Source organism: Carassius carassius, chromosome 24 (genome assembly GCF_963082965.1).
Source record: "Carassius carassius chromosome 24, fCarCar2.1, whole genome shotgun sequence".
Lineage (NCBI taxonomy): Eukaryota > Metazoa > Chordata > Actinopteri > Cypriniformes > Cyprinidae > Carassius > Carassius carassius.
Window position 1 is genome coordinate 16,299,840 of NC_081778.1, and position 23,354 is coordinate 16,323,193.

Genomic DNA, 23,354 nt, shown 5'->3' on the forward strand with positions numbered 1-23,354 from the left:
GTTGCCCCCGTGCCAACTTTTTTGAGACCTGTAGCAGGCATTAAATTTTAAATGAGCTAATTAAGTGGATAAAAGTGTAAAATTTCTCAGTTTAAACATTTGCTACGTTATCTATGTTCTATTGTGAATAAAATATTGGCTCATGTGATTTGAAATTCCCTTAGTTTTCATTTTATTAAAATTTAAAAAACGTCCCAACTTTTCCGGAATTCGGGTTGTATGAACTGATTCATTGAAAAGATCTGACTCAACAGAATGAATCGAGCATCACTATTTCCCTTGTGAGATAAGTATAATATGGCCCATTTTTAAGGTGTTTTATAAACATTTGACATCTTCAGTCCCCTTTCATTGCATGGAAAAAAATGAGCAGAAAAATTCTTCAAAATGTCTCCTTTTGTTTCTCACAAATTGTACATGATGATGAGCAAATGAGGACTATTCCATTGTAAATTATTTATCTTTCAAAAATTGTTAGACACACAGCCATGATCAGGTTTTTACTTGATTAAAATCATTTAATCACATCTATTTTTTTTTATTTTTCACTAGGCCCATTCACAAGAGTGGTCATACTATTTACTTCACAGATCATTTGGATTTGGCTCAAAGACACTGAAACAGATTAAAATGACCTTTAAAGGTGCAATAAGCGATTTCTGAGAAATGCTGTTGATATCCGAAATCGCCAAAACAAACATGCCCCTACACAAAATAATCACACCCTTATCTTGCCTCCGCCCCCAAATTTCCGAACATGCTATTCAACACAGGCACCTACCCCATCACTACTGGACACGCCCCTTAGAGGTGATTGGCTACAAGTGTGTTTTGGTGCTCAGTCCGATCCACTTTCAACAGTGTTTCTTAGAAATCACTTACTGCACCTTTAACCTCTTATTGCAATATATAAATGTGTTGATGCAAAGAAAGAGATACACAATAAAAAAAAACACCCACACATTTAGCTTTTAAGGCATATCATTGTTACCTATTTAACATTATGAAAGCTAGGCCTACCTTATACAGGGAACATAGCAAGTTTGGAGATCAGTATCTTCTCAAACATCTTTAAAAACTTTCTTGGTCTGTCTCACCCATTCACAACAACACTACCACCACACACACACACACACACACACACACACACACACACACACACACACACCACTGCGCTTACAGTCTTATTAGCCCATTTACCTAAATCCAAACACTGTTGAATGCCACATTATGGATCATGATGGTCAAGGTGGAATCCATGTGGTAACTCTGATGTGAATTATTTTAATCCAACGTAAATAAAAAAAAAAAAGTAAAAACACATTTATTACAGTTCACTGGATCAATGCAAAGGCCTTAACCCTCCAGGTCTAGTAGAGGAAAGTTTGAGGTTGAATTGGACTTTATAGCCGTGTTTCCACCGCAGGAACTTTACCCAGGAACTAGGGATTTTGGGCCGGTACTCGGTGTGTTTCCACAGCAGGAACCAGGAACTAAATAAAGTTCCGGGTAAAATATGCCCCTCAGAAAGTCCCTGCTGGCAAGGTAGTACTTTTTCAAAGTTCCGGAACTTTCGGGGGCGGGACTTGGGCGCTAAACATCCTGATTATTTGAGTTCACGCAGCATTGTGATTTCAACCACCATTTATTCGGATCATTTTCAAAATATTACTGTTATTGTGTCATGAAATGTAATTTTAAAATTATTTCAGGCGAGAATGTAGTTGTTTAAACTCAAATCTGTGGTTTATTCATAAAGACAGCACCTGTTTAAAAATGTGTTTCGCCGATCTCGGAGACGGTGAGCTCCACGCGATCAGCGAGAGCTCTGTCCTAATGTATCCGCCGAGAAGCAGCCTCACCTCGGCTAGACCTTCTGATATGTGCCGCTGGCTCTGATGTCTCTTTAGTGGTTAAACATAAAATATAATTCGTTTTGGGTAAATCTAACAGGTAATATTTGGTATGTATTCAATTTATCTATATGTTAAAATGAAAATAAAAAAGGCAAATTTATATAATATTTAGTTTCATTGTAATTGCTGTATATACACATATCCCTGAACTAAGTACATTTCTGCAGCTGTTATTATGTTTAAATGAAAACGAAAGGAGGCAGTGGTATTTGATATCATAATTCGTTTTATTGTAAATGTACAGTGAGGAAAATTGCAGTAGCCAAGGCGAGCTGACTGATGTTATCAAGTACACTGCTGTTTGCAGATTTACTGGATTTGCGTCATCGTGGACATCACACTCCCGAGTCGAATGCGCAAAGTCTGAACTACCAAGGATGCAAGTCCAAAATCAGCATACTTTGTATTGAGAAACGCGCGCAGATCTATGTCACCAGACTATTTGCCTAATAAAAATGGAAATGTAGAAAGCAACAGGTCTGGGTGGAAAAAGTTCCTGGGGAAAAAAGTTCCTGGTACAATTGTTCCGGGTAATTTCGGTGGAAACGCAGCATATGTCAAGCAGTCAGGGTTGCAGCACCAACATGGTGCAAAGAAATGGATGAGAAAGAACGGGTTCATCCAGCAGAATTACGTTCTCACTGAGAACTATAGTGTTTTATCACAGAACCAAATGCATCTTAATGCTATTTTCAGCAGTGGGGAAAAACAGAAAATCTCTAGCCTTCTCTAACAGTACATAAGAAAGTTCACTTGCCTAAACTCACTAAACGCACTATTAACTTCTGAGGAACAAAACACAAAAAGCTGACTCAGCAAAACAATATGCTGACAAAACGGTCCGAGACCACAAGAAAGTCACTAAGAGATTAAAAAAACGGAAGAAAAGATAAACCACACAGACAATCCTTGACCTGACAGAGATTTCAAATGAACAAAATCAGACACTGAACAACCCAATGTGAATACAAAAACATGAACAAAAACACCTGATACTTCAGGTCATTTAGCTATCAGTAATATTTGTACAACTCTTACTTGAAACTGTTCATGTGCAGTGTATTAATATATTGTGATATGTATTGCTAAAGTAATAGTAAAATATGAGACAGAAATGCTTTAAAGTATACATTTCAGATATTTTTGTCTCCAAATTAAAAACAAATGAATATTACGATACATGTAAGTTTAACATAAAATGTAATTTAGCCTGTGAGAACAATTAACATAAGCTATTTGGATAGTCAATTAAATTTTAGCCTTGGCAACGCTATTTAGTGGTTTGTTGTTTGATAACTTGGCTAGAGTGGAAAACTCAGTCATAACCAGTCAAATAACATTATATCTGTCCTCCTCACTGACAGGAAATCTGATAATAAGCACAGTTCTTTTGCTTTCTGTATGCACAATTCTTCATTCATTTCCATTTGTGTTTCAGTTCTAGCATGTGTTTACTCCCATACTGTCTGGGGCGCTGTCTTTTCTGCACATGTCCTCAGACAGAAACATGAGCACATGTCATAAGGTGTGAGCATCCCCGTGAAGAATTCCAGTTGGACCATCTATCTATCACTCGCCACTGGAAGTTTCTTCTGCTATAGGAGGTGGTCCAGGACTGCTGGCACCATTGATACGAGCTCCGGTTCCCTTCCACACAAACGGTGCTTCCTAGAAGAAAGTATGAAAGGACTACTAAACAATAGAAAACATACAGTGATATGATCTACACTAGTATAAATGTGAAAAAAAAACATTTGTCGTCATTTACTCAACCTCATGTTATTACAAACCCAAAATGACTTTCTTTCTTTTGCAGAACACAAAAAAATATATTTTGAGCAATGTTGAAAACCAAACATTGACTTATAAGTCATACAAGTTTGGAATGACATAAGGGTGAGTAACTGACACTCTACAGAAAAAGATTTCTTTAAATTCCAATTTTTCTCAAGTATTAATCAAAAAGATTTTTTTTTCGGGAGAACATGGATTTAAGGATTTTTTCCCCTTTGCATTTAAGAGAGTAATAATGTAATGTCAGAGGAAATAATAATAAATAATTTGTGCTCATAACTTATTTTTTTAATTAAATAGCGTACTAATTTACAAATTATTCCGCAAATTTACTGTAGTTTGCCCTAAATTCCCCCTTGCAACCACAGCTATACTTTTTCTGTTCAACAGTGTGTCAACAACAGCTGCTGTCCTATCCCATAGTCAAGCTAAACATTTATAGATATCACAAAAAAAAAGAAAAGAAACTTTGCCACTGTGTGAGATATATGTCCAAAGAACAGGTACTGAAAAACATGCAAATCAGTAAAGATGGGGAAAAAAATGTGAAACAGCTAAGATTTCAGATTTGAAACATTTAAATAACCATTGAAATTCAATGGTTAATAATAAAGTCATTGATTTGTATATTGTGGATTAATAATAATTATTAAAAACGCTGATTTGTAAGATATTTATTTTTTATTGTTTTGAGTTTCTTATGGTTAACAAGGCTGCATTCATTTAATCAAATATACAGTATAGACAGAATATTGTGACTATTCTAACAATTTAAAATAACAATTTTCTATTTAAATATAATTTAAAATGTAATTTATATTTTAGAGTTTGCAAAGCTTATTTTTATCAGTTTTGAAAACAGATTTGTGCTACTTATGGAAACTGTGATACATTTCTTTCCAGTATTCTTTGATGAACGAAAGTTCAAAGAACAGCATTTATTTGAAAAAGATATGTCTTATAACCGTATTTTCTGTCATTTTTGATCAATGTAATACTTTTGTTGAATAAATCTATTAATATATTTTTATAAAACATCTGAACTAATGTATACAGAACAATATAAGCAACATAGTTTTCTTAATTATTAGGGAACTGAGCTGAGACCACTACTATGTAAAAGTGAGAAATGAAAGTGTTTTTAATAGTTCTGCTTCCTTCCATTTTCTCCCTGGGGGAAATGTTCTTTTTCTTTCAATCCACAAAATTAGTTTTTGTTCTCCTACAGATTCAACCCTCTGCCCAGTGTTGTATAACAGCCTATATTTGTTTATGTTTACTTGCACAAACAATGGCAATAACTTTGTAATACTCTTAATTAATGTTTGAAAATATAATTTACAGTACAATGCTATATTCAACGTTAGATCCACATACTGTAGCTACTCATATCCATATCCATCTCATCCAAACTGCTTCACCAAAAAACTGGAAAACGCTGTTGTGTTGGCTGTTATGTGACGGCAATTTAACCTTTTACACAAACTTGCATGTTATTCATGAGGTTGAATCCAGTAATTTATTAGTCAGTTACTTATTGATGCTTTTCTTTCCATCTTGAATGAAGCTTTCATAATGCGTTTGTATCCAGTATAGAATTTAAAGCGATGGTTTTCTGTCATTTTCAAAGGTATGTAAAATATTCTGTGGCTTTGCTTGATACACAGTCTAATGATCTTACTAAATAAAATTGTAAACATCTTTTACTGTATCAAATTGTATTTCCTATTTGAGCAAAGGCATATTATGATTGAAGTTATTTCAGGAAGAGATTGCCATGATTGTAAAGCAAAATGTGATTGGTTATAACGAGAACGTGCTATTATTGTTCAGGGGTGTGTGGCCGTTATCTGATTGGCTTAAGTAGATGGTGGGTGGAGTCCATGCATTTGTTGATTGTCAGCATCTTGACGCATGAAATGTTTCAAAATCCACAAATGCACAGCAAGCGATCCACAAAAGCGTGCAGCACTCTACTAATGTGCAGGATGTGACTCACAAATGAATGGCAGGAAAAGTTGTGTTTGAGACATAAAAATGTATTTGTGAATATGATCATCATTTCATTTATTTGTGGAATTAATGTTTGTGAAACTCTAAGATTTATTTGTGGATCTCATTCTATTTATTTGTCAATATGTTTTTTGTTAATCTCTTTACATTTATTTGTGGATCATAATCTATTTAATTGGAATAATGCAACAATTCTACCCCGATAGTATACAGTTTGTGCTTGAACTTGATTTCTGATGTATATTTACCTGCACAGTTCCTGTACTATATTCCCCAACCTCTCTTTCAGGACACCTAAAAACACTGAGAGCGATATCATCAGGGCTGTGAGTGAGGACGTATTCATAACATGCTTGTCCTGCCTTGCCTGCTGCTGAGGAAGATGTGGAAAGGGGAGGGGCTTGAGAGGAGGCGGCACTGTCTTCTCCAGTGGGCGGGGTGTTCTGCATACCAGTGCTGTTTGCGTGTTTTTTCCTGCGAAGGGTATCGATCAAATTGCTGCTGTGGCGAGAGGCGAATGAGGCGAGAGCCAGCGAGCTCATGCACATATTTTTTCCTGATGTGATCAGCTCGCCGAAGCCCTCCTGATGCGAAAATGCATAACCGGAGCGTCGAGATCCACCTCGCCCCAAGCGACCAAGAGCACTGCCACTGGCTACTCCAGCTCCGCCCACTCCACGACCCACACGACCACAAGGCTTTTGCTTTTTCTGCAGCACAAGTTGAGTGTAGCGCACCTGCAGAAAGACGGTGAGAAAATAATAAAGGGTGGGGATGAGTGTGAGGGGATAACCAGAAACTAACAAATGTGTCAAACTTACTGATGTGAAACAAATATAATCTATGCTATGAATAGGAATATGCAATAATCAACCAACCATAACTATCTCATTGTCATTGATCAATGCTTGGGACCATTTAAACATTTATAATGTATTTAAAATAAATTCATATAAATAAAGGCACTTATCTCATATGTATAAGTTATATTATTTATATATATATATATATACACACACACACACATACACTACGTATACATACTCAATTCTTGTTTTGTCTAAGTTTTGTCTAATATAATTAAAGTTTTGTTTAATTCTTGTTTTTACTGTGTGATACTGAATGTTTGATTGAACAAGGATAAATAACAGTTATAATAATAATTCAAAGATGGTGTGCAATTTAGGACAAACAAACTAAGGTCAAACACAAACTTACGGTATCTGAGAGCTGAGGTTTAAGGTCCAGTTTGAGAAAGCGGAAAGCAAGGACTGGAGCAATGCAGATGATGGTAGCCAGAGCAATAGTTAACCACACCACTGGCTGCCCGAGTGTGTTATGAGCACTTCCTGTGGTTAATGAACACATAGCATGCACAAAAAAATAAATAAAATAAGCCACACATATTTATACTACTATGTAACACACATTTAAATCAAATATATATATGCTGTCTGCATTTGCAGATGTTATACCTGATATACCTCGTCACAAATACTGTAAAAACATTATCAAATGTGGGTTTCTATTTAAGATGGCAGCCACACAGTTGGGCCAAAGTGCTGACTCACCAAGGAAATGGAACTGCTTGGGGAAGATATTGAACAGAATGCTGGAGTGCATAGCGAAAAGGATAGTGAAGTATGTACCCAAAGAGCCCCATATAAAGAAGTGATTTATAGCCGTCCAATAACCCGTGTCCAGAGCAATCTATAAACAAATAGCAAAAAGCTTGGGCTATACAAAACCTTATACAAAAAATAAACGCAAACCATATATAAAGCAACAAGCACTATATGCTAATGTTTAATATTGGACTCACTTGGACGCTGACAACGATGACAAGGGCTGTTGCTGTAGTTACTGCAAAGGTTTGATAGTCTGCCAGTGGGACTCCATTGCTCTGTGTGGCGTGAGAAAGAACGCCGTACGGAATGAAGAAGAGAATCACGGATGTGTAGATTCCCTGCGCGATGCAGATGAAGAACTCTCGCTTGTTAAATAACAAGTTCAGCTGACCCGGCTCATACAGCTTCGGATACTCCAGACTCCTCTGTTCTGGAACATCCTGAGATAGACGAGGATTGAGGTAAGAGTACGTTTTTTATTTTTTTTTATAAAAGGTAAAGAAAAAATGATTCAGTATTTTATCTTTTTCTTACCTGATCGAAGATGCCCATGGCCAATACAGGCAGGGATGTGTATACGATATTGTATAGAGTGATGAAGTACTGGTCGTAGACAGTCTAAATGAAAGAATCACAGTAAACAGAGCCAAAGTTATGACATCATGCATGTTACACCAGTAACTCAGGACCTGTTTATATTAGAGAATGTACAACATTCAGTATTTTTTTAAAACTACACTTAAAGTATGGCTTAGGGAAAATCAAATATGTAAGCTAAACTAAACTTTTTTAGAGCCTCTGAATAAATGTTCCACCTGCGCTGAGAATCCACAGAAGAACCCAAACCAGAAGTGCACCATAGTGAAGGCAAAGTTCTTGTAGAAGAAGTAACAGAGAAAACGGCACATGCGCAGATAGGACCAGCGTCCATGCACCAGCAGAAGTCGCTGCAGGAAGCGAAACTGGGAAAAGGAGTAATCTGATGCCAGCACAGCCTGGATCCCCTCCTGACCGCTGATGCCCACGCCAATATGTGCTGCTGCAGAAGAAGAGAAACACACAGTTTTAGATAATGCAGTTCAATTTAATATTTGAACTAATTTGGTAGTTTGGTAATTTGATGATACCTATATATATATTGTGGCGGGAGGAGCACAAGACAGACACAGTGGGCGTGGCGTCAGGCCTTGGAGAGGCTTTTATTAACAGAAAATCAAACAAAACGGGATAAAGGTGGCCAAAGGGGAAGAGTGTCCAAAATAAACAGGGAATCTGGTGTCCTCATTGTGCTGCGGGGTTCGTGTGGGTCAGGAGGTGTTCATGGAGGAAGGGTCCAGGTAAGGGGCGGAGTCCGGTGGCCGCACGCGCTCCCCTCTTCGGTCCGGGGCGCGAGGGGGCGGCGGCTTCCTCTAGCGGCCGCATCACTCTCGTTGGCCGCGGCGCTGGTAGGGGATGGACGGCCTGGCATCCTGGCCCGTCGGCCGTGTAAACGGGTGCGGTTCCCATCCGGATCACGGGTCCGGCAGCTCACGTCTCTGGTGGCGCGGGAGTCCCTCAACGCACCCTTCCTGGACCCACGAGAACACCAGTGTGCATGCACGGGGAAGAGACTGGTCTCCCGAGGAGAGGCGCGTTGGGCTTTTAAACAGCGGCGGTGATGAGGCTCCATTTCCTTCAGGTGTGCCCCATCACACGCCGACAGCCCTGACTCTTCCTGCGCCCCTCCTCTCACACACCCACTCTAGTCGGGAGCCTGGTGAAGGGCGGCGATTTAGAACGGGGTGCCGGTGACAATCAGGGAGGAGGCAGCTGACTCGTCACATTCCCCCTCCGAAGCGACATCCCCGTCATCAGGGCACCGCCCACACGGGAGTGCTACCATCCTCAACCAGGCTCCAAACGGTCGGAGTGGGCTGGGATTCCTCTCCCGGCGGGCCTCCCTCTCGCAGCGCGCCGGAACAGGGACAGAGAAGCCGGGTTTTAGTGACAGCCTCAACAAACCACAGGGTAAAATGACAATAACAGAGAAGTCACTTACCCCTTTTGTGGCTGGGAGGCTGTCCCCGGTTTTCCTCCGTCCCAGTCCGGGTTCTCACGAACGTTTGGAAGCGAGAGGGAGTGACGTCACCAGATGTTTCCCAACTGCGCTGTCTAGGCTCCGCCTTGCCCGCATTCTCCACCACTGTGGCGGGAGGAGCACAAGACAGACACAGTGGGCGTGGCGTCAGGCCTCGGAGAGGCTTTTATTAACAGAAATCAAATAAAACAGGGGATAAAAGTGGCCAAAGGGGAAGAGTGTCCAAAATAAACAGGGAATCTGGTGTCCTCGTCATGCTGCGGGGTTTGTGTAGGTCGGGCAGTGTTCATGGAGGAAGGGTCAAGGTAAGGGGCGAAGTCCGGCGGCCGCACGCGCTCCCCTCTTCGGTCCGGGGCGCGAGGGGCGGCGGCTTCCTCTAGCGGCCGCATCACTCTCGTTGGCCGCGGCGCCGGCAGGGGATGGACGGCCCGGCATCCTGGTCCCAGATTGCGGGTGCGGCAGCTCACGTCTCTAGTGGCGCGGGAGTCCCTCAACGCACCCTTCCTGGACCCACAAGGACACCAGTGTGCATGCACGGGGAAGAGACCGGTCTCCCGAGGAGAGGCCTGTTGGGTTTTTAAACAGCGGCGGTGATGAGGCTCCATTTCCTTCAGGTGTGCCCCATCACACGCCGCCAGCCCTGACTCGTCCAGCGCCCCTCCTCTCACACACCCACTTCAGTCGGGAGCCTGGTGAAGGGCGGCGATTTAGGACGGGGTGCCAGTGACAATCAGGGAGGAGGCAGCTGACTCGTCACAAAATATATATATTTATATATATATATATATATATATATATATATATATATATACAACCCGAATTCCGGAAAAGTTGGGACGTTTTTTTTAATTTTAATAAAATGAAAACTAAAAGACTTTCAAATCACATGAGCCAATATTTTATTCACAATAGAACATAGATAACATAGCAAATGTTTAAACTGAGAAAGTTTACAATTTTATGCACAAAATGAGCTCATTTCAATTTTGATTTCTGCTACAGGTCTCAAAATAGTTGGGACGGGGCATGTTTACCATGGTGTAGCATCTCCTTTTCTTTTCAAAACAGTTTGAAGACGTCTGGGCATTGAGGCTATGAGTTGCTGGAGTTTTGCTGTTGGAATTTGGTCCCATTCTTGCCTTATATAGATTTCCAGCTGCTGAAGAGTTCGTGGTCGTCTTTGACGTATTTTTCGTTTAATGATGCGCCAAATGTTCTCTATAGGTGAAAGATCTGGACTGCAGGCAGGCCAGGTTAGCACCCGGACTCTTCTACGACGAAGCCATGCTGTTGTTATAGCTGCAGTATGTGGTTTTGCATTGTCCTGCTGAAATAAACAAGGCCTTCCCTGAAATAGACGTTGTTTGGAGGGAAGCATATGTTGCTCTAAAACCTTTATATACCTTTCAGCATTCACAGAGCCTTCCAAAACATGCAAGCTGCCCATACCGTATGCACTTATGCACCCCCATACCATCAGAGATGCTGGCTTTTGAACTGAACGCTGATAACATGCTGGAAGGTCTCCCTCCTCTTTAGCCCGGAGGACACGGCGTCCGTGATTTCCAACAAGAATGTCAAATTTGGACTCGTCTGACCATAAAACACTATTCCACTTTGAAATAGTCCATTTTAAATGAGCCTTGGCCCACAGGACACGACGGCGCTCCTGGACCATGTTCACATATGGCTTCCTTTTTGCATGATAGAGCTTTAGTTGGCATCTGCTGATGGCTAGGCGGATTGTGTTTACCGACAGTGGTTTCTGAAAGTATTCCTGGGCCCATTTAGTAATGTCATTGACACAATCATGCCGATGAGTGATGCAGTGTCGTCTGAGAGCCCGAAGACCACGGGCATCCAATAAAGGTCTCCGGCCTTGTCCCTTACGCACAGAGATTTCTCCAGTTTCTCTGAATCTTTTGATGATGTTATGCACTGTAGATGATGAGATTTGCAAAGCCTTTGCAATTTGACGTTGAGGAACATTGTTTTTAAAGTTTTCCACAATTTTTTTACGCAGTCTTTCACAGATTGGAGAGCCTCTGCCCATCTTTACTTCTGAGAGACTCTGCTTCTCTAAGACAAAGCTTTTATAGCTAATCATGTTACAGACCTGATATCAATTAACTTAATTAATCACTAGATGTTCTCCCAGCTGAATCTTTTCAAAACTGCTTGCTTTTTTAGCCATTTGTTGCCCCCGTGCCAAATTTTTTGAGACCTGTAGCAGGTATTAAATTTTAAATGAGCTAATTAAGTGGATAAAAGTGTAAAATTTCTCAGTTTAAACATTTGCTACGTTATCTATGTTCTATTGTGAATAAAATATTGGCTCATGTGATTTGAAATTCCTTTAGTTTCCATTTTATTAAAATTTAAAAAACGTCCCAACTTTTCCGGAATTCGGGTTGTATATATATATATATATATATATATATATATATATATATATATATATATATATATATATACTGTATATTTATACACAGGTGCATATCAATAAATTAGAATGTTGTGGAAAAGTTAATTTACTTCAGTAATTCAACTCAAATTGTGAAACTCGTGTATTAAATAAATTCAATGCACACAGACTGAAAGGGTTAGCTCTGTGTTCATCTTCAGTTCTCTCTTCACAGCAGTTACATCGAATGATTCATTTGCGAACCGGATATCACTACACTTGAACGTGCTCACAACAGACACGGAAGAGAAGACAATGCTGAATAAAGTCGTAGTTTTTGTTATTTTTGGACCAAAATGTATTTTCGATGCTTCAAAATATTCTAACTGACCCTCTGATGTCACATGGACTACTTTGATGATGTTTTTCTTACCTTTCTGGACATGGACAGTATACCGTACACACAGTTTCAATGGAGGGACTGAGAGCTCTCGGACTAAATCTAAAATATCTTAAACTGTGTTCCAAAGATAAACGGAGGTCTTACGGGTTTGGAACGACATGAGGGTAAGTTATTAATGACATAATTTTGTTTATTGGGTGAACTAACCCTTGAAGTAGTTTAAGTCTTTGGTTCTTTTAACCAAAAGCACCAAACGTTGGTTAAAGGACCATGCTGTTGGTGTGCTTGACTGGCCAGCAAACTCACCAGACCTTATCCCCACAGAGAATCTATAGGGGAATGTCAAGAGGAAAATGAGAAACAAGAGACCAAATAATGCAGATGAGTTGAAGGCCACTGTCAAAAAAACCTGGGCTTCCAGACCACCTCAGCAGTGCCACAAACTGATCACCTCCATCCCACGCTGAATTGAAGCAGTAATTCAAGTAAAAGGAGCCCATACATTCAAGTATTGAGTACATGAACAGTAAACGAACATACTTTCCAGAAGGCCAACAATTCACAAAAAAAAATATTTTTTATTGGTTTTATGAAGTATTGTAATTTGTTTATATATATATATATATATATATATATATATATATATATACAAACACACATATTAAATGTGTAAAAGATGTACTGAATACCTCAAGTTAACAAATAAACTTTGAAACCCCTAAAAATACATTACATTAATTTTTTTCCCTCATGTTTCCACCCACTTCAGTTCCCCAGACAGTCCCTGGAGACCAGTTTGAAATCCCCTGTTCTTGGGTATCAGTTGTCTTAGTGCTGCTCAAGTTCAGTTGCAGGTTAAGCTAAACTAATAAACATTCCTTAGACTAAAACCATAGATTTGGGGAAGTCCAAAATGATTTAAATCAGTGAAAAAGATTTGTTCTTCACACCAGTTCCACTGTCAAATAATCTGCAAACACCCACAGCATTAAACAAACAGAAGATGAAACATTGCTAATTACATGGGCAAGAACATGTGTGTGTGTGTTTGTGTGTGTGTGTGTGTGTGTGTGCTTGTAAATATATGGAATAGGACGGCACAGGATGGTGTAAAGAGATTTAGATAAAAACCACATCCTCCACATCTCGTTCTTATCCATAATCGCAGGAGCCTTTTGAAATTTAGTTGTGACACCGTGAGAGCCCACCAACACAGTTCTGAGATGTTCTGCTCAGTTAATGAAAATGAAGAAACCACATGTAACAATAGCAAACTAAACCAACTGACTGAATATCAATAATTTGGTTTCTCATGGGCACCTTTGCTTAAGCTAAAAAAGAAACCCAGAATGTTTTTGTCTTGAGTTGTTTGCCTCAAAAAGCCTTACATTTCATCCTCTCATAGTTCCAAGAGTAACCAAAAGAAAAGATTGTGGCTGAATATTGTACATACACCACACTTTACTTCAGGATTCTGGACTGTCTATGTCTATGCCCCTGTTTCTGTTCTAGTGTTGCCTATTTTGGTGTCATTCCTGTCCATGTTTAATTTAATTAGTCATCCAATATACCTGTGTCTTCCCAATTACCCTGTGCATTTAGCCCCAGTCTGTGAAGTCTGTTTTTTGGTTCTTAACATCATTGTGCTACGTGTGTACTGGCTACCCTGTGTGGTACCTCCAGTGGATAATTAAAGATAATTCTTCGTTTCCTTGTTCCTCACAGAAGGCAACTCTGAATATGTGAGCCTAACTGAATGAAATTAAAAATTACTACAAAATAAGCTGAATAAACTCAAGTTCCAAAATTAAATTAATAATAATTACTACATTACTATAATATACACTACAGTTCAAAAGTTTGGGGTCAGACAGGATTTATTAATTTTGTAAAAAAAAATTAAGAAAATACATGTACTCATTAAATGCATCAAAGCTTCAGCAGTGATATATTAAACAAAAAACTTGTACTTTTACATTTTCACAAAAATGTTCTATTTCGAATACGTGCTGTTCTTTCGAACCTACAGTATATTCAGCTTTGCCATAACAAGAATAAACAGTGTTGAACATTGCCCTCTTTCTCTTACTCTTTATCATGCTGACGTCATTGGCTCCATCTCCGATGGCGAGTGTGACAGCTTTCTTATGTCGTTTAACCAGTTCCACCACCAGAGCTTTCTGAAGAGGAGTCACTCTGCAGCAGATCACTGCTCGACAAGCACACGCCGTCTCCAAAAACTCACGCTCCATATCCGCTTCCAAAGCATGAGCCTGGTTAACAGAGACAGGAAAATATTTCTTAATATCGCTGTTGAAAAAAACTTGCTTTTACCAGACTAAGATGGTTCTCTGGTCTTGACTGGTCAATCAGTGGCCACTTGCATAAACTGCTTAGACTAGTATTAGTAATCCATTTTTTTTCTGTAAGACTGGTCATAACTTTTTTAAATCAGTTATATAAAAATAAAGACTGGTCTAATTTCAATCCAAAAAAAGTAAGATCGATTACCACTTGGATAAGTGCTAGTTAGTCAAACTAGTTCTTAAGAAACTATAGTGTCTACTGTATGTTTATGCAACTGACACTTGGATCTAGAGGGGTTTTGGGCACCGACAACCAGCAAAACACCAGCTTGGTCAGACCAGCTTGAACCACATAACACCAGGGTCTTCAATCAAATGAAATGAATACCATTAATTTCATATTTAAAAACTTCATCATTCAGATTTTTCTGAACAAAATGAGTGTTGTCATTGTCAGCTTAAACTTAAAGCTACTGAAACAGAAATGTAAAAAACTAATCAAAATGACAATGTCACCTGACCAAACCAGAAATCTGGTCTCATTGCACCGACTTTAACAGCAGTATGAACTGATAGCAATATTTATATACTTTGAAAGAAAATAACTAACCTAGCTAGTTGTTTTTATTGTTGTTATTTTAACCAGTCTTAATATTTGAATTTTAATGAGAATAAAAAAATTGACAAACTTTTAGATATCAATCTACATATCTGATGGACATTGGTCATGATCATCTTCAGTATCTCCTTTGAAGGCATCTTGATTAAATAGTAATTGAAATCATAATAATAAATATTAATTCATAATAATCCGAAAATAACACTGAATGCACTAAACTCATAACCCTTTAACGAAACCGAAGAGCATGAATGAAATTAATTCCTTTCAGTCAGGCTCCTGAATGCTGCTCCCACTCACCAAGCTGTGTCCACTGATGATGAGGGCGAACTCTCCACTGATTGACTCCAGGAAGGAGGAGGGCGGAGCCTGAGGAGGCGAACATTTACTCTCATTAGGGACCCAGTTAGAAGCACCACCAGCTCCACATCCATTTCCAAAGGCACAAGCACCACCCCATCCCTGAGCTTCAACTTCCTTCCCTCCATCTCTGGTGCGCGCCGACTCCAGCATTCGCTCTCTTGATTTCCTAAAAACATAAAGAGGAAGAGAAAATGAAAAGGTCTTTCCTGAAAACCTTCATGGGTTGATGAATTTGATGAATGGAAACATCAGCATTGTACCTCAGTTCTTCACGTACGCTTTGGACAGTGTGTCCATTAACAATGAAGATCTCTGTCATGTCATCTGTCAGCATCTTACAGGAATAACCAATATTCACTGCAGTCTCTGTCACAGAAGGTGAAAAATACACGCTTAAGTTGTAGTCGTGTTAAGTAAATGGTAACAGCTGTGGCCAAGCCACATGACTTTTGATTTTGATGCAGATCTTACCCTGTTTGTCTCCAGTAAGCACCCAGACCTTGATGTTAGCCAGTGAGAGAATAGCAATGGTCTCAGGAACCCCGTCTTGCAATTTATCTTCTACAGCTGTGGCCCCCAACAGCTGTAACACGTATTAAATATTTCATATTATTAACAAGAAGACTAAGGAAACAAAACAAAAGGAACTTGACACACAAACACACCATCATGTCCTGTTCGATCTCCTCATAGGCTGCTGACAGCCGGTCGTCTCTGCAGTCTGTGGCTTTATCAGCTCCGTGGAAACGCTCTGCCCACGCCTCCCACTGCTCCTCAGACAGATCCCGATAGGCCACTGCGAGCGTCCGTAAGCCATCACCTGCATACTCCTACACATATCCCAACATCAGCTCATGATCCTAGCACTTTTTAATACAATTATTTATGGGTTTTATTTTGTTTTGAGAACCATTGCATATGATAGATAAACTATTATCAAACAAAAACATGAAAAGCTGCTAGTCTATGATGGTTACACAAGGCTGCAACAGTAAAAACAGTAATATTGTGAAATATTATTACAGTTTAAAATAACTGCATTCTGTTTTGATATTTTAAAACATAATTTATTCCTGTGACATAAAGCTGAATGAATTTTCAGCAGCCATTACTCCAGTCTTCACTGTCACATGAATCTTCAGAAATCACTCCAATATCCTAATTTGGTTCTCAAGAAACATATAGAAACATAAACAATCAAAACAATCACCAAAAGAGTTTTAATGTATAAAGCCAGTGATGCAATAAAGGCTTTTTAACTTTTCACTATACAATTCGAGTGCCTTGGAGTTCAAGTTTTTAAATATATACAATCCCATACAACCAAAGAGCACCGAGATTTCATACCCCATGCAGCGCTTCTTCATTACACATTCAAACCTGTTATTTGAAAAATTATCAAATAAATATTTTTCTTCATACTACAAACGTTTTGGTCTCAAACCTTTTCCCTTCGTAGTTATATCTTCTCCCTTACAAAATGATCTCTTAAATTAGGCTACCTTTGCAACCCTGCAACTTACAACCCATTTTATTTACTTTTATATATTTTATAATTAAATTTTTTTTTTTAACTGCTACAAATAACTATATCCCAACAGAAGTCCCATATAATGTTCAGTTATTAGGTAAAAGTACAACTAACAGGCTTTAATTTAACATCCACAAGAGGGCTCTGTTGTTTGTCTTATAAACAGCAGCAGACTGTGGGTTCTAGAACTTTAGAACTTCATACAAACAACAGAAAACACAAAATAAACAAATCTGAAAAAGCAAACACTCACGTTGAGATGGTCTGAAGTGATATTCATTAGCTCATGGCTGCAAGAGTGAAGCCTCTCAAAAAGCACAGTGTCAGCGCCCTTACAGTACAGACGGATACGGCCCTCTGGATTCCTCACTAAAACACACACACACACACACACACACACACACACACACACACACACACACACACACACACACACACACACACACACACAATTACAGATTGTGCTTGTGCCCCTGCAGTGATGGGAGAAGCTCCCATTATCTCACAGTCCTAACATTATAGGACTATTTTTCAGATAATATATCTTAAATTATGCCTTTGTTTCAATCATAAATATAAATCATAAAACAAATTATCTTAGCTTTAAGATATTTTGAATAATGTTAAGGGGAAAAATTATTAACAAAACTGATTAAGAGAAAATTCTGCAGTGCACTCAATAACTCTCTCTCACTTCTCTTTGTAAACACAAACTAAATGGACATAAATGACAATGTGTAAACAAAAATGAAATGGCTGCTGCAATGTTAACACCACTTACCCGAACTTAAGGGTCATAATTCAGCATTATGAAAGTGTATATGACACACACAACACTTTCTGTATTGAATTTAGCGCTAATGTTCCACTTATTTATGATGCTTGGCAGGGCTATATTTATGCTGTATCCAGATTTCTCAGTCTTAAGGGAATTTTACCCGCTCTTTCTCTATCGCACAGTGCTAAACCATCTGGCATTACAGCCAAAATAATGTTTAAAAACTGTACACTCTGGAGTTTACCACAGTTCACTGCACAAAAAAATGTGTTTGTTTGCAGTTAGCTATAGTTTGGCCTCAAAAGTGAATCAATCTGACAAAACTTTACTTTAAAAAAACAAATATTATATAATGTGGAGGCCTTCTAACTTTTGTGACATATTGCATATTGTGCTTTTTATAAATACACTCAAATGTTTTTTTTTGTTATGTCAGTTGCAGGAATGTGAGTGTGTGCTTGTATTACCTATGACAGACATTCTTTTGCGGATGTTATTGAAGTCCAGGATGGCGAGGAGTGTGTATGTGACCGCTTTGCCGAGCTCTTGTGTGGTGACTGTGCTGGGTGTGCGAGAGCGAAACACAAAGCCAAAGTTACGTGCAGCTGTTACTAACGCCCCCTCATCTGGAGACTGAGCCTTATACACCAGCACTCCTTCAGAAAGTGAAAGACAGAGGAAATAAGGAGGACAACATGAAAAAGGACAGATAATGAGATAAAATAATCATATTATAATCCAGAATTACTATATCATTTCCTTCTAACAATATTAAAGTCAACAGCTTCCTCAAGTCAACTTTATCTAAACTCTTCCACTGGATGAAACAGCTCTCTGAGTAAGGCAGATAATCGAGAAACCTCAAAGACTGTTTGTTCCAGATCCTTACCCTCCCTCTTCTCCTCGCTCATGACCGTGTGGCAGAGAGACAAGACCCGGAAGAATTCATGCACTGCTGGTTCTCCCACCATCACCGCCTCGAGCAGAGACTGGTCGTAGAAACAGAAGTCCCGGTCTGCTAAAGGGTTCCAAGCACTGAAGTCCAGGGGCTGGACCCTCTGAGAACAACAGATTAAATAAACTCTTTCTGAGCAACAGTAATAACAAATGAAAATGAGAACAACTTCTTTAATTCCACAAATGAATCATGGATGCACTGACCTTCTGCTGAGCTCCCAGAATGTCCATCACCTCACCTGTGAAACGAGAGACAGACCGAAACAAGATCTGTAACAAGCCTAATACATTACAACATATTTCTCAGTGTATGGTGTCGATGCTGTTTGTAGTAAATCTGCAACTCTGCTAAAACATTTGCATAGTTTTATAAAAAAAAATTGTTTTATTATTTCATTAATTATCATTTATTGATAGTTTTTCTATCAATTGTATATTTATATAGACTGCATTGTTCAATCCAGTTAAAGTTTATATGTATTACACTTTTTACGATACAAATCATTACAAAGCAACTTTACAGATATTTAAGTTTTTACAATATTTAGTAGTAGCTTATCAGTGGTGACTGTCAGTTTATGTGCATATGACAGGAATTTTCAGAAAAATGAAGACATGACGTAGTAAACCAGATGATGAACACTATTAACAGTAATTATTATATGATTTAATCACACTCGTAGCAATATTTGTTAGTTCTGTGTGTTGTTTCAGGGTAAGAATCATCTGAGGTCCTCTGAGGGATTGGCATCATCTCTTCTAAGGTGTATAAATTATTTGAAAAAGAATGCTTTTTTTTTTTAAACTAGCCATGAACACATGTTAGACTGCACCCCATAAAGACAATCATGCCTAGAAAAACACAGTAAACCATCCCTTTAATTGGTAAGCAGCTGTGTAATAAGCAAGGTTAAATACAGTCAGCTGGTCATTATTACAATATTAATTTACAATATAAAGCACATCAAAATGATACAAGATTCATTTATATATGATAATGGCCAGCTGCTTGCACATTATACCTTGACTATAACTGCCATGTGCGGTTTCTCACCATATGTGCGACCGTTGATGGAGCACTTGTTGAAGGTCATGATGTTCTGGGTGAGTGTTCCTGTCTTGTCACTGAAGATGTACTCCACCTGTCCCAGCTCTTCATTCAGTGTGGTGGTCCGGGCCTCCGCTGCTGTGTTACTACGGCTACAGAACATTCGCCGGTCCCAATTAATGAAATAACTGTGACCCAGACGAATCACCTCTACACTAAGAGATTCAGACAGATGGAAAGAGAAACAGACGGAGGGTTATCAAAATGCAAATATGACCTACTTTTTTAGTAGAAACACTTAAATTGACTACAGACCTCTGACCATAAGGCAAACACAACAAAACAGACACGAAAAACACACAATACAGTTTTCTTTTTCTAAAGACATAGGTTATTTAGTATGCAGCTGAAACAGACAATGGCATAAAAGTCTACCAGACCATACAATACTATTCATTTATATAGACTTTACAAATCTGTCATTTAAAACTGTCATTAAAATGGGATTTTGGGTATGTGTGTGCTGTGCCATGGTGCTGCTCAGTGCCATGCTACAGGTCTTCCTGTACAAGTCTGTACCAGTCAGAGGTGGGTTACATTCACTGGAGCACACGGCAGAGTTAGAGCTCATTCAGAGAGCTGGTTCAGAAAGGTTCGGTCAGGATTTTAGTGGTGTTATATGAACTATGATATACAGGAGGCTGTTGTTATGTCAGAGAGAGAAAAAAGGGGAGTTTATGGGGTCTAACTCTTACCTGTTAGGAAAAGTCTGAAGAAACATGAAAACAACAAAATAAATCAAAATAAAATACACAGCACAATATCAAGCATAAAACCAACTTAAGCTAGCACTTCAAAAACACACACACACACACACACACACACACACACACATACACACACACACACACAAATCAAAGAAGAGAAGTAGATTTTAACTGGAATTTTTAATAGGTGTCTCAAGACTTTTTAAAAAGAAATGGAGCAATAGATAAACTATTATTTAACAAAAACAAAACCTAACATCAAAAGTAGATAGTCCTAAACATATCAAATGTTTGTATCCCTCCCTTAAAATTCAGATTTTGGCCAGTCACAAACCCTTTTAGTATTCAGCGAATAAAAACAGTATCCAGCAACTGAAATCATACAATGTTTGTTATTTTACTATTATTTATATTCTATTATATAGGTTTTATTAATTTTTTTGAGTTAGCTTTTATTTTATGTGCTTTTTTATATATGGCTTATTTAATTGGTTTAATTTTGTGCAATTTAGTTTTTTGTATTATTATTTGTAATTATTCAGATTTAATTTACTCCATCTATTTATCTTAGTTTGGTTTTAGATCCGAATTTTTTCCAGTTAGGAATTTTAATGCTTCAACTTTATTTCATTTAACCGATAAGGCAACATTTCAAATTTCAGATTCACATCTAATATTAATATGTTTTTTCTTTATTTCAGTTAACAAAATATGAATATAAATATCTCTCTAGTTTAAGTTGTTGATAAAAACCCTAATAGAACAAACGCATAATTTTAAGGTAAACAGTTAAACTATAATAAACTAATAATTGTAGAAAAAATATTTTTTGGAATGACTATAAATTTAATACTTAGTGATGTTTATCCCTAGAAATAAAAAAAATACATAAATAAAAAAACTGCAAAAATATCCTAAATTGGATAACATAGTTAACATTCTTCATATAAAATAAATAAGAAATAATACAGCTTATATAAATTGTACATTTATGTTCAAAACACGATTATTATTAGTTTTTTTTATGTTTAGAGTTTCAGAACACTTTCTATATTTTTTATTATATCGTATTCATGGTGTCATTTGAACAGTTTTCATGGGATAATTAATCGTTCTTCCTGCGTTAAAACATTTATATCTCCTCATCTTGCTCTCTCTCACCTGACATAGAGGGAGATGGGCACGACTGTGTTGAGGATGATGACATATGACCAGAAAGACAGGAAGGCCGAGAACAAAAAGTTGTCCACTGGTGGGTCCCAGGGAAGGAAGCTCTGGAACAGAGCACCCACTTCTTTCTCCCAAACTGCATTTCCTATGGCCAAGATCACTCCCATACACACCAGGAACCCAAAAATCTGAGGAGGGGAAAATTACTAATTACTCATTTCAGACCTTGAACTGTATGCTTATTTATTTACAGTCAGACATTACTTGGCAGAGTTTATGCTGTTTATCTATTTCAGTACCCAAATCTTCAGAACTTCAGCAGGGGTTTGTAAATGAGTGTGTGTTTGTAAACTGATTCTCACCCACAGCACCAGTGTATTCATCAGTCTGTCTATACTGGTCCGCTTGAACTTGGTCCGTCCGCTGTTCTGCATCAGTTTGGTGTCAGGACCTGAGGTGCAAAATCATAATTAAGACAGGTTAACTGAAAAAAAAAATCACACACACACACACACACACACCAACCTGCGAAAATAACAAGGCCATAGCAGCTCTCTGTGTTGCGCAGTACACAGCCGCGAAGCAGCATGTTCTGGTTGCTGAGGGGGTATTTACAGTCTTTCCAATACAGAGTCCCACAGAAACGGTCAAGCTTGTTGTTGGGAGGCTCACACACCACTTCTCCTGCACATACACACAGAGATACAGGAGGAAAAAGAAGGTCACACATTCGAAACATTGAAACAGTACCATTTTATATAATAGGTGTTATGACCAACTGTTCAGCATCCTGGGTCTCTGTACAGCTTGTGTGCTTTGGAATTGTTTGTTGTTCTTTAAAAACAGGAAGTGTGGGTGGTCTGTGCTGACACAAGTTTGATGGTGTGTGTGTGGCAGTATATTGTGTTGGGTGTTAAAGAATTGTTGCTGAGAAACTGTCCACCACATACATTAGATTACGCACACTTTGACTGTATCTTTGGTTCTCTCTCTCTCCCTCTCTCTCTCTCTCTCTCTAAACTCAAAGTAGGGTCAATCATTTGTTGAACTTTTTTATTTTAATGCATCTATTCACTAGTCCACTAGTTTTTTTAAGAAATGTCAAAAATGTTATTTATAATTTAATTTAATTATACATTTCATTTATTCATCTATACATTTTATTTTATAAATTATACATATTTTGTATTTATTTGACTACAAATTTTATTGTATTTAGCACTGCTTTTTTTTGTTTGTGTGTGTGCTGTAACCTATTTGCATAATTCCTTTAGTGAATGCCCTGACTGAAAATAAGCAATTCCTTTTACTGCCTTTCTATTTTTGCTCCAAATAAAGAAAAAAAGCTAAACTTCTGAAACATATTTTCTCAATTATCAGTTCACAAGTTTGGTCAGCTGTCTCCTTTCTTACTAATTCACTTTCTCATTTCCACTTTATGCTAACTTTCACATCTGCGCTCAAAACTGGAGCGCATTCAAAATCACATACCATCAAACTGGGCCAGGTTATTAGGATCTCCCAGCTCTGAGGTGACAGACAGAGACTGACGCACCTTCATGTTCGTTTCGCTGTGGCAG

The 23,354-nt window shown here is 38.3% G+C and overlaps 1 protein-coding gene across 2 annotated transcripts in view; it reads right to left on the reverse strand.

Annotated features, from left to right (window-relative positions):
* Positions 1-2,420: 2,420 nt before the first annotated feature.
* Positions 2,421-23,354, reverse strand: part of LOC132102969 (phospholipid-transporting ATPase ID-like) — a 42,999-nt gene continuing 22,065 nt past the window's right edge. For both annotated transcript variants that reach the window (XM_059507729.1, XM_059507728.1), the window contains 21 exons: positions 23,266-23,345; positions 22,300-22,458; positions 22,137-22,225; positions 21,766-21,962; positions 19,844-20,052; positions 18,994-19,028; positions 18,722-18,890; positions 18,300-18,488; positions 17,308-17,423; positions 16,189-16,353; positions 15,995-16,106; positions 15,784-15,889; positions 15,461-15,689; positions 14,325-14,508; positions 8,167-8,390; positions 7,886-7,969; positions 7,546-7,791; positions 7,295-7,433; positions 6,942-7,072; positions 5,972-6,460; positions 2,421-3,584 (listed from right to left, as the gene is read on the reverse strand). In XM_059507729.1, coding sequence (XP_059363712.1) covers positions 3,486-3,584; positions 5,972-6,460; positions 6,942-7,072; positions 7,295-7,433; positions 7,546-7,791; positions 7,886-7,969; positions 8,167-8,390; positions 14,325-14,508; positions 15,461-15,689; positions 15,784-15,889; positions 15,995-16,106; positions 16,189-16,353; positions 17,308-17,423; positions 18,300-18,488; positions 18,722-18,890; positions 18,994-19,028; positions 19,844-20,052; positions 21,766-21,962; positions 22,137-22,225; positions 22,300-22,458; positions 23,266-23,345 — 3,451 coding nt within the window. In that variant the 3' untranslated portion in view covers positions 2,421-3,485. The remainder of the gene's footprint in view (positions 3,585-5,971; positions 6,461-6,941; positions 7,073-7,294; positions 7,434-7,545; positions 7,792-7,885; positions 7,970-8,166; positions 8,391-14,324; positions 14,509-15,460; positions 15,690-15,783; positions 15,890-15,994; positions 16,107-16,188; positions 16,354-17,307; positions 17,424-18,299; positions 18,489-18,721; positions 18,891-18,993; positions 19,029-19,843; positions 20,053-21,765; positions 21,963-22,136; positions 22,226-22,299; positions 22,459-23,265; positions 23,346-23,354) is intronic.